The 12392-nt window shown below is 44.2% G+C and overlaps 1 protein-coding gene across 3 annotated transcripts in view; it reads left to right on the top strand.

Moving 5' to 3' along the window:
• Positions 1-6555: 6555 nt before the first annotated feature.
• SLC2A5 (solute carrier family 2 member 5) overlaps positions 6556-12392 on the top strand; it is a 31264-nt gene continuing 25427 nt past the window's right edge. The window contains exon 1 of one of the 3 annotated variants that reach the window (XM_005607485.4): positions 6556-6877. In XM_005607485.4, coding sequence (XP_005607542.1) covers positions 6830-6877 — 48 coding nt within the window. In that variant the 5' untranslated portion in view covers positions 6556-6829. The remainder of the gene's footprint in view (positions 6878-12392) is intronic. The other 2 variants (XM_005607486.4, XM_023626182.2) reach the window with 2 other exon arrangements.

The raw sequence follows: 12392 nt of genomic DNA on the forward strand, positions 1-12392 counted from the left end.
ACTGGCTTGTGAGCTGAAGTTCTGGTAAGTGCACTTTTCTTCCTTGTGCCTTCCTCTTTTTCAAGGATGGATCTAAATTCACTTCTTCATCAGAAACCTTCTCGGACAGCTGTGTGAATCCACGTTTGCTGCCCGTGGCTACTCTAGGGGGCAAACCATGGCATTCAACCTGAAGAGAATCAGTACCTTAAGCCTGAGGGTGATGAAGATGAATTAATCCATTCCTTCCTAATGCTGTCTCTAATATATAAATTTTACATGGGCACAGGTCAACCACTTAAGTTATTAGCATGGTCACCAATCTCCAAGACTCCCATGGCAGGTTTCTTTTCCTAAGGTTGGATTGGTATCCCTCCCTATGGCTCCTGGCCACACTCTGAACCATAGGAAAGTCCCAATGGGGACTCCAGTTCAACAAAAGTACTGAACTCTAACCTTTGGTTGAGTATGGAAACCCCTTCTTGGGAGAACGGCTCCAGGATGCAATTGAGTAGAATGTCCCCTAGACTGGCAGAAAATTCTTCACTGTTTTCTTCTACTCTTTTACCTCTAAGACTATTCACCAGGCCCCTATTACTGTCAAGCATAATAGGGAACATATACAATGGATGCAATGCAGGGGGACGCCCCCATCACCCCTTGCTATAGGAACCCCACAGGCAGAACAATGAGTAGGACACTGCCCTAGGTTCAGGGGGGAATTTCAAGGTAATGGACCCTTTTCTTTCAACTCTCTTAAAGTTGTAGTGGCCATTTTGGGCTTCTTTTGAGCCCCTGGTTTCCAGGCCTGATCACCCCAGGCGACCCCAAGTGGGGTGCCCTTTCTCGGCGGTTGACTCGTTGAGTATTTTAGGCGCCTACTGAGTCGGTTATGAGGATAAGCAACCTGTGATTTATTCTGTGAACTGTCCTACTGGGGTTGTGTGCTCCAGTGTGGGAACTGTTGTGTGACCTTTATCTTTCTTTTTTTTGGGGGGGGGAAGATTAGCCCTGAGCTAACTACTGCCAATCCTCCTCTTTTTGCTGAGGAAGACTGGCCCTGAGCTAACATTCATGCCCACCTTCCTCTCCTTTATATGTGGGACGCCTACCACAGCATGGCTTTTGCCAAGTGGTGCCATGTCTGCACCTGGGATCCGAACCAGTGAACCCTGGGGCACCGAGAAGCGGAACATGTGTACTTAACTGCTGCACCACCGGGCCAGCCCCGTGTGACCCTTGTCTTGATAACCCTTGGGAAGAGGCCATGAGGACGAGGCCTGATCTCTTCTTTTCCTTTCTTTGTCTGTCTCGTTCATCACCTCCTCTGTTGTCACCAAGTCGAGGTTAAGTTCAGGCCACACCTAAGCAGAGCTTGGACTTTCTGTAAAATCAAAAACTTGAAAACCTTTTCCCAGGGACTTAACTCTCAACTCTGGCACTAGGAGACCCAGCCTCCTTCCAGCTCCAGGCCTTTGCCTCCTGCTTCCCTGGCTTGTGTTGTGCTGGTTCAGGGACTAAGTGCCCAGGTTGAGCGGGATTTGACTAAATCTTATAACTATACTGATGCCCACAGTCAGGCTCTGCACCCTTCTCCAGCCCACTGTCAGTCAGATGCTGACAGAGTTTTACTGCCATGGGGGATGCCCCAAGCATCCCTGGAGACTCACCCCTTGGGTGCATTTTAATTAATTGGAAACACTTTCAACTGGATGGGTTATGTCCCAGGAACTCCATCTTGGAGAAAACTTGAGGGGTTTCTCTGTGCCTTTATGATGTCGTTGGACAGGTAGATCAACCTATACTGTCATTTGAGTTACAACCCAGTTTCTGAGAAATCAAGAGCAACTGTCCTTGGAAAATCCTTATAAGGCTGGAAATGCAGCTCTGGAGGTGGTTCAGGTTCCACCCATTTCCCTCATCTCAAAGAGCTCCCAAATCCTCTGGGGACTGTCTAGCCCATCACTAATTCCTAAGACTGAAGGAAAAAAAGGGGAAAAGGCCAAAAAACAGCCGTAAGCATGCCCTTGCCAAAAAATCTAGCATCTTAAATGTCTTCTCCACAAATATTAGTAAAAAGGCTCAAAACAAAATTTGGATTCATAACTAGGGAGCTTTATATTACTGTACCTGATTCATGGCAGTAATTTTAAAACAATAGCTGTGGAGATTCTGTGTATGTGTGTCTATATGTATGTTATATGTGTGTGATATTTTACCTCTAGATTGTATGGCCAAAATCAAGAGCTCTGTTTAATTGGCTTAAAGTAAGCACTTACATAAATTCTAAATGTAATAGAAATTAACCCAAGTGTCTTTCAAGTTAACATGAGATAAATTAATCTTTGGTAAACAAAAGCTTGTTTAAGATTCTTGGCTTGATTGAAATAGGCATGTCATCAGAGCTGTTGGTATTTGGATATGATGCAGGCATGCAGCCTGGGTTTACTAGTCAAATAAACTCGTGTTGTCTGTTAGAAATTCATCAGCAAAATAATAGCTTTAAATGATAGCTAATTTTGTCTAATGTCTCATGAAGTTTTGGGGGGTAATCTGAACATAATTGTTGGAAACAAATGATTTAGATAGATTAAAATGGGTAAGAGTTTTTGGGTACGATAATTATGTTTTATGGTCTGTATAAGTGGTGAAAAAACAGCTTCTAAATTATTTTTGGTAACTTAAAACTTTAGAGTTTTGCCAAGTTAAGTTAAATGATAAAAATCTGTTGAGTATCTGGGTCATTTTCAGATAGGATGGAACATGAAACATTATTGCTGAACATGTCTAAGTTATCTACTTTGGGCTTCTTATTGCAGAGAGGCTAAAGGATGTTTGGGTCTATTAGTAAACATGCCTGTGTTTTATTACTATGAAGTAGCATGTTTTCTAGAAATTATGAAAAGTATTTAGAATGCTGATATGAAAGACAGTTCATAATTGCTTACCTTTTTAGTTTTTTACTAGGGTCTGTTAAAGGTTAAAAATTCTAATTAGTATATGTAATTAAAGCTACTAAAAATTAATAAGAAAAACAGCTCTGTATACAAGGAAATTAAAATGTCTATTTTCAGTAAAAAAGGTATAAAGAATGGAAGTATTTTTGTTTGTTGGGTTAAGAAAGATAAATTCATCCTAAAGTAGTAGAAGGGAAGAATGAAAGCATGGGACAAATTCTGAATGTAAAAAGAAAGTTATAGAAGGTTTCTGAAAGAGAAGTTCTGAGAGAGTTTTATGCCTGGTCAAGTTGGCTAAGATTAAAGTAAATCCAATTAAGTAAATCAGTTTTTTTTTTTAAAGATTTTATTTTTTTTCCTTTTTCTCCCCAAAGCCCCCCCATACATAGTTGTATATTCTTTGTTGTGGGTCCTTCTAGTTGTGGCATGTGGGACGCTGCCTCAGCGTGGTCTGATGAGCAGTGCCATGTCCGTGCCCAGGATTCGAACCAACGAGACACTGGGCCGCCTGCAGCAGAGCACACGAACTTAACCACTTAGCCACGGGGCCAGCCCAAGTAAATCAGTTTTAATATAAAAAATAAGCTGGTACAAGAATCGAAAGTTGTTTTCTCTCTCAAAAGGATAATTTTCTTAAAATTTTGGTCTGCTGTTTTTTTTTTTTTGGAGGGAGATTAGCCCTGAGCTAACACCTGCTGCCAATCCTCCTCTTTTTTGCTGAGGAAGACGGGCCCTGAGCTAACATCCGTGCCCATCTTCCTCTGCTTTATATGTGGAACACCTGCCACAGCATGGCTTGCCAAGTGGTGCCATGTCTGCACCTGGGATCTGAACCAGCGAACCCTGGGCCACCAAAGTGGAACATGTGAACTTAACTGCTGCACCACCGGGCTGGCCCCTGGTCTGCTCTTGATAAAGAGGTTATAAAAGGTGTTTCTTTGAGTAAGTCTACCTAAAAGATGGAAAATCTATGTTTTGTTAAAATAAAATAATTCTCTATGTTCAGAAGGACTGAGGTCTCTCTGTTAAAGATCTTTTGACTGTTTCTGTTGTCACTTTGAATCTTATTCGAACAAGTGTTTTAAAACCTCTTGATATTTTTGGCAAGCTTCTCCTTCAAACAAATATTCAAGTCCTGAATAAAGGCATTCTTTTGACCTGGAAGAAGGAAGAGGCTTTCTAGGAGGATTTTCAGAGGGCCCCTGAGATTTCTCAAAAAGATTTGCTCTCTCTTCCTATAAGGAGGAAAATACTAAAGTAATTAGACTTATTTGGTCTATTAAATCACGTGGGAAGCATTGTCAAATAAGTGATGATAAACATTCTTAGGTGGTATTATGTGGGTGAATGCTATTGATATAAATGTTTTAAAACTATATAACATTCCTAAAATTCTGATCTGTCCTGGTTGTCAGCCATAATTCCAGTTACTGTCTTGAAGTGTTGTATGTCACAGAAGTAGCCAAGTTTCTTTGTCAATCACACCTGTGCTACGTGGCCTACTAGCGCCCGACCTATGGGACAAATTCCCCATTATATGTGTTCTCATATCATAGCCTTAAAAAATACTGATTGGTTTGGGACTGACTGGGATAGATGGCCCAGCACACGTTGGTTAGCCCCTAACGGCACTCAGTGGTTACGTGGCTCCAACTTATGGCCTTGGCTGCTGCCTGGCTGGGTTGGACGATGCACCCTAGGCTTCGTCTGGATGCAAGGTAGAACTACATTTACTGTATCTCCTCCTGCTAACCTACCCAACCCACAACAACGCTGGGCCCCTTCTGTCTTCCACTGGTATGATCACCTTGCCTCACTTTTCCTTACCCAGTTAGGAATCGAAAGTGTCCTCTGGCACATGGAAGCCCTAAACAAATTTACCATGAAGGCATTAAATGATACACAACATAGCCTTTTGCTGCTCAATTTAGAAGTATCCCAAATGCATAAGGTGGTCCTCCAAAACCAAATGGCACTGGATGTCTTGACGGCAGCACTGGGGGCACTTGTGCCATTATAAAAGCCAAATGCTGTGTCTATATTCCTGGTTACCATCAAAATATTTCTGGCTTCCCATCCAATATGAGCCACTAAATTAAATCCACATCCAACTCTACCCTATCCCTGAATGATTGGCTGCACTCCTGGGCAAGTCCAGGTCTCTGGACTACTACCAACGCTTTATTTATTGGGTAAATCACATTGCTTGTATTTCTTATTATAATTTGCTGTCTATTTCATTGTTTGTCTTCCACACGTCAACAAAGTTTCATCTCCTGGACCACTTCTCATCAAGTGATTCTCTCGTCTCCAGAGGATCTATATAACTTGTCTGCCTTGGATTCCATGGCCACAACATTCCAGTCCACTGAACTTTCTGCCTGAACCCCTGTAGCCCCATTTAGGGCCAGCTCTACAACCTTGTACAGCTGGGAGTAGTTACAGAAGATTGACCATTGTCCATATCCCCAAAGGATTTCGGAACCAAATGGTTTCAGGGGGGGTTTTACAATGAGGATCAAGGCTGCCCCAGAGAGAGAAGCCCAAGGCATTCTGGCCTACATGCCAATCTATATCACCCTCTGGGGAGTATAGGACATCCCGACCTGATTCGTATCTAAAGCTATACAACCACACAATAACCAGCACAATAACCTACACTGACACAATTTTAATGACTTTTTTACATGATCTTTCCTTTGTCTTGTAAAAAAATAACTTGCATAATTATGCCTTATAAATTTAACCCTACCCTCAACCCATTGCAGCTCTTACTGCCCAGGGGTCCCGTCTCCATACTATTCTCTGAATAAAGGAGCACTACGACCAGACCTTGAGACTCCAAGAAATCCTTTGTTCGACTCCTCAGCTCACCAAGCCCTCATCAGTCTTGATCCTTTAGCTGGAATTATTTCACATGCCAAAGTGGTGCAACTTGGGGAGGCTTGTTCTGAACCCCTTCAAGAGTTTAAAGAGTTTTGGGTGTAATGTGTTATTGGATGCTTTCTATTGAAGAGCTGTGGAGTCTTTCTGGGAAGTTCTTGGAGTGAACAATAAAGTTATTTGCAATTTGTATCTTTCTGGGCCAGAGTTTCCTGGGAATAGTAAAGCAATGTTGGTGGAGGCAGCCTGGTCTCCATCCAGCCATGTTATGGCAGACAAGCCATGGTCTAAGGAAAGAGATCAGGAGGAAAAGGTGAGCCCAACAGCCAGGTTTTTGAGCCATGAGGCTCTGGAAGGAGAGATACTGGCTCAACCCCAGCTCTGCCATTTATAATTGTATCGCTCTGGGCAAATAATTGTGACCTCTCTTAGCTGTGGTTTCACTTAAAATGGGGATAATCATGAGACTGAAATGAGAGCCAGTGCTCAGCACAACCTGAGCCAGAGACAGAGCTCCGCACACTGCAGCTGTCATCATTATCACTGCTAGCCTTTCTTGTGTTATCTCAGTGACACTAAAGCTTCCACTCCCTGCCCCACCCCACTCAGCTAGTTCCACCAGTCTGTTTCCAGTGCCCCAGGCCCAGTCCCAGCAGACCATGGTGGCCCTTGGAGGGAGGAATCTGAAACCTATTGTCGGGCGGCCTCTGTTTCGCAAGCATTTGGGGAGTTTCTCAGGGCCATTGTGCCAAAGACAGGAGCAGACACTCCCTTCCTCTAATCCTCTCTGTAGCTTTTCTTCTCCCTGGCTGGCAGCGAATCCCTGGGTTTGTCTGGGCCCATTGCATCAGGGAGAGCTTCTCAAATACCAGCGGAGAAAACCTCCTGCAGCCAGCGTCTGTCTCCTCCCTGCCTCTTGCCCCACCACCCCGGGAGGAGAAGGAGAAACAGGAGGTGAGAGTCTGAGGGCAGGTGTGTGTGCTGCCCGAAGGTAGCCAGCCAGCGCCCAGATGAGCAACGATGAGGAGAGGATTGAGGACATTGTGTCGGTCCCAGGGGTGAGTCTGCCTTGGTGGGGCACAGATCCGGGAGGCCTTGGGGCTGGGTGTCCAGGGAGGAATTGTTGAGGGCACATTCAGGAAAAGCACAGTCGTGCTTCTCAGGCTTTCATGAAAGCCGGAACCGCCTGGGGATCTGCTTCAAATGCAGCTTTGGATTGAGCAGGTCTGGGGTGGAGCCCAGGAGTCTGCCCAGGTGACGTGGCTGCTGCCGGCCCACAGACCTGAAGGCCTGGAGGAACTCCTCTTCCAGAGGCTTCAAGAGTGTGGGCATGCTCACACGCTTTGGTTTCTAGGGGAACTTGAGTGGCTGGGCAGCCTCTGTAGGCTGCTGGCTTCCATATGACAAGAGATTTTCATATATTGAGGCATATGGGGTAACTATTCAGGTTCAAAAACTGATTTGACTTGAACTAAAGAAGCTGACTCATGGCCTATTGAACACACGTTGTACATTTGCTTTAACCATTAAATTAAAGAATACGCTCTCAAGATAAGAATGCTTACTTCCCCTCCTACGCCCTTTTGGTAACCATATTATTCCATTTCCAGACTTCAGGGTCACGTTGACCTGCTAACTTGCAACTGAATACCTCTTTGAAACTTTGATGATTATGTATTCTGGGCATATTTAATGTATATTCTTTCTTCTAAAAGTGTTTAAGACTGTAATGAAAACCATGCTTCTCCAGAATGCTTTCTTCCTTTGTGGAAACTGCCTTCCGAGACTATACTCCTCATCCCGGCTCAAGTAAAACTCACCTTATGTCTCTTATCTATAGACTGGTTCTTGGTTATTTTGCACTGACACATAACACGTTCCGCAAGATCCTGGGTTGGAAATGTAGGGTGTGTTATCTGGTCCTGGGGCGTCACGTAGTGCTAGATTTCCTGGGGTGCTGTAACTGTTCTGCAAGGGCTGGACTAGAGGTGGGGGGCCTTGCTGATAACTGTGATGCTCCCACCGATGCCGATGTCAGATGACTGCAGGGAAAGATGTGTGTTTCAGTGGAAAACTGCATTGCTGACAGTGCACTTCCTGATTCCACAGGGCTCTGCCCTCAGCATGCCTTTGAGCTTACAATTCTGCAAGTTGTAGATAACCGATGCTAGTGCAAACTAATTGTCTATAAACATGCAAATGAACTCTGTCAGGGGAGGTTCCGCTGACGTCCCTCCCTCTCAAGAACCCACGTAGATCCATTTGCAAACTCATTTCAACATTCCTCTTCTATGAATGTGTCAGCTCTTTGGATTCTCTTTGAAATCAATTAGAACATCTGCCTAGGGCGCCAAAAGTGGGTTAAATAAAATCTATAATAAACACGTGCTTATTTGTCATTTGTACGAAAGTCATAATTTTTACCTTTTTTTTGAAAATTTCCTCTAACGCTATTAATGTGAGGTCACTAAGTACAGTCAGAAAGAGATGGGCTGTAGCATACCATCATAGAGCATTTGAGGATTTATTCCCTTTCTTTTATTAAGGCAAAATTCACATAACATAAAAATAGCCTTTTTAAAATGTACAATTCAGTGGCATATAGCCCATTCACAATGTTGCGTAACCACCAACTCTGCCTAGTTCTGAAACACTTTCATCACCCTCAAAGGAAAACCCACGCTCATTAAGCAGCTACACCCCATTCCCCTCTCCCCTCAGCCCCTGGCAACCACCAATCTGCTCTCTGTCTCTACGGACTTACCTATTCTGGATTTCTCATATAAATAGAATCATGCAATATGTGACCTTTTTGTGCCTGACTTCTTTCACTTAGCATAATGTTTTTGAGGTACACGTAGCATGTATCAGTACTTCCTTCCTTTTTACAGCTGCATAATCCATTGTGTGTACATATCACAATTTGTTTACCCATTCATCCATTGATGGACATTTGGGCTGTTTCCACCTTCTGGCTATTGTGAATAGTGTTGCCATGAAGATGAAGATGTATACATATGTGTACATATGTATATATATACACACATATATGTATATATTTGCTTGAGTACCTGTTTGTAATTCTTCTGGGCATAGATCTAGGGGTAGAATTGCTGAGTCATACAGTAATTCTATGTTTAACTTTTTGAGGAACCACCACACTGTTTTCCACAGCAGCTGCACTATTTTACATTCTCATTAGGAAGGTACAAGGGTTCCAAGTTCCCCACATCCTTGCCTACAACATGGATGAACCCTGAGGACATTAGGCTAAGTGAAATAAGTCAGTCACCAAAAGACAAATACTGTATGATTCCACTTAGATGAGGTAACTAAAGTAGTCAAATTCATAGATACAAAAAGTAGAATGGAGGTTGCCAGAGCTGAAGGGAGGGAGAAATGGGGAGTTGTTTAGTGGATAGAGAGCCTTAGTTTTGCAAGATGAGAAAGTTCTGGAGACCAGTAGAGCACAACAATGTGAATATACTTAACACTACTGAGCTATACACTTAAAAATGGTAAATTTTGGTATGTGGTTTGTTTTTTTTTTAACCACAGCTTAAAAAAAAGAATTGTCTACCTAAGGTAATGTGTAACCAATAGAAGCCAGTTGGGTCCCTGAGGAGTCTCGTGACTCCCTGGCTTTCAAGCTTTCTGTCCATGATTCCTGAGGGACACACCCTTTTGTGAATATGCAGTCTGATAGGCAAGGTCAAATTCTGTTCTTGGTAAGAAAACACAGAAACCTTATGATGTCTCTGAAGTTTACTCACCATGCATGTCAGAACGTAATCAACAGCCAGCCTACCGGCCTTGGAGACATCTGATAGAAACTTGGGCTGGATTCTACGACAGCAGAGCATGGAAATGGCCCATAGAGCAAGAAAGCTAACTCGGATCTGGCGTGTAATCTCCCTCCTCGTTCTACACACGTTGCAGAGGTGGGTTCTGACGGCCAGGTGGCAAGCCTGGGTAGAGTGTGGTTGGCCCCACTGGGCACTGGGCTTGGGAAGTCTTGTGTCAACCAACTGGACCTCTCTGCCCTCCTTCACCAGGAGCGCTGCCTGTGCAAAGCCAGGGCACGGCTGGATGGCTGGATCCACACAGGGACCTGTTAATTACTCCTGCCTTATCTAAACTAGGAATGGGGATGACCCAGAGCTCTGCTTCCTCCCTTCCTGCCCCTCCCTCCAATCAAGCAATCGCATACACACTGCACCTTGGTGGCAGCCTCCTTTTGTGTGCTCTGAGGCACATGCAGGCATATCTGCTATAATTTGATATGCATGTTCCTAAAGAACCCCACATTCTACCATGTGGCACATAGAAGTAACAGGGCTTAAGGGAAAAATAGGGTTGGGGCAGACCACTCAAACCCCATGCAATTTTTTAATCCGAACACAAACAAAAGCAAATGCAATCCCAATGAAAACAGCAGCCTGGGTAAATTTCCACTGACATTTGCACCCTGCAGCACAGAGGTCCATGCTTTCTCTCTCTTCTTTTTTTTTTTTTAAAAGATTGGCATCTGAGCTAACATCTGTTGCAAATCTCCCTTTTTTTTTCTCTTCTCCCCAAAGCCCCCCAGTACATAGTTGTATATTCTAGTTGTGAGTGTCTCTGGTTGTGGCATGTGGGACGCCATCTCAGCATGGCCTGATGAACGGTGCCATGTCCATGCCCGGGATCCAAGCCAGCAAAACCCCAGGCTGCAGAAGCAGAGAGCATGAATTTACCACTCAGCCACGGGGCTGGCCGCAGACGCTTTCTGCCTTAAGACAAATGTCCTTAGGCCATTTGCTTCTGGTAGAGAGCCAGTTCATCAAAATTTAAAATCTGATTTAGGCCGTAGTCTGTTGAAACAAATATATATGAAAATGTCTTCACTGACTTTGGGGTGTGTCTAGCAGTTATATAAGTGAGAACTAGGTTAGAGGAGTATTTTTCCTTCATGTTAAGCCCAGGGAGGTGGTCTGGGGTTGGTGAAGCCCTCTGCGTGGTAAGGGATCCATCTTTCACTCTGTCCTGTGTGGCCTCAACCTCATGGTCCAAGCTGTTGGTACCCACATTGCAGGCAACAGAATGGAAAAAGGGACAAAGAAGAGAGCAAGGTTCCTGGAAGCCACCACGTGACACCTTTGGGTACTTTGCATTAGACAGAACTTTGTCATATATCCGTGCCACCTGCAAGGACAATAGGGGAAACATAGTGTTTCTCTTGGGGCAGCCACAGGTCTTGCTCAAAATTCTATTACTGTCAAAGAGGAACTGATCAAAATGATTTGGAGAGGGGTAGGAGGCGCCAACACAGATTGTACAATAGAGGCCCGTGGCAAAACTTTAAAGTTCTAGAACATTCGCAGAGGAGGTTGAGACCAACTGAAGTCTTGGTATCACTGTCTGACCTCAGAACAGCCCCGGGATTCGCCAGCCTGCTTTGTGGTGCTAATTCAGCATTTTACATCCTGGTGAAATTTTCCTATGTAAACTTCTTTTTTCTTTTTTAAATTCTGAAAAGCTTGATTCTTAGATCATTTTAATTTTTTGTTTTATTACAACAGTAATACAGAAATTCTGTTATTTCTCCTCCCCTCATCCTTTTGATCACCAAGGTTTGTCAATTTTACATCCTAAATATCTCTTAAAAGTATCTACTTCTCTGATGTCTACCGCCACACTGGTCCAAGTCCCCGCTGTCTGTCACCTGTCCTATGGCAAAGAACTCTGGCTCCCTCTTCCCTTCCTCAAACTCTTGTTCCCTTGTTACCAAACGAAAGTGGGTTCACCTTCGGGCAAGTTAAAATCAGACGCTCCACCAGAAGTAGTTGTTACACAAAGTAAAGTATATTTACAGCAAATAGGAGGCCATGCAGCATCACTTCCAGAGTCCTGGCGTCCCCAAGCAGGGGCCAGCAGGGGCCTTTTATTTCGGATGGGGAATGAATATTCAAAAGGGAGAGGTGAGCAGGTGTTCGCTAGCGCAGGCTCAGCTAGAAAACATGCTTCCACATACTCTGCAGGTTATGTTGATAAGACCCAAGCTCCTCCCAGAGAGGAGATCTTAGCATTAAAAATAAGGCAAAGGTCATAGGCGTAGCTCTTGTGGTGAGGCTTGGTCCAGTTCACCATAGTTGGTGATTGCATCTCCTTAACATAACAAAAGAAAAAAATAATTTGGAGAAACAGTTAAATGCTTCGGAAACCTTCCTTGAGCCCTTCTGACCAATTAGGTCGGCAGCACCCTCACCAGTTCTCCTCTCCGCAGCCAGAGTGAGCTTTTTCTGTGTGTGTGTGAGGAAGATGGTCCCTGAGCTAACACCCATGCCGATCTTCCTCTACTTTGCATATGGGACACTGCCACAGCATGGCTTGATGAGCGATGTGTAGGTCCATGCCTGGGATCCGCACCTGCGAACCCCAGGCAGCCAAAGTGGAACGCTTGAACTTAACCACTATGCCACCAGGCCAGCCCCATAGCAGCCGGAGTGAACTTTTAAAAATGCAAATCTGATTGTTCTCCAAAACTCGTATTGCCACCTCTCTGCTCCTAGAATAAAAATCAAGTCTACAAGT

Source organism: Equus caballus, chromosome 2, assembly GCF_041296265.1.
Source record: "Equus caballus isolate H_3958 breed thoroughbred chromosome 2, TB-T2T, whole genome shotgun sequence".
Taxonomy (NCBI): domain Eukaryota; kingdom Metazoa; phylum Chordata; class Mammalia; order Perissodactyla; family Equidae; genus Equus; species Equus caballus.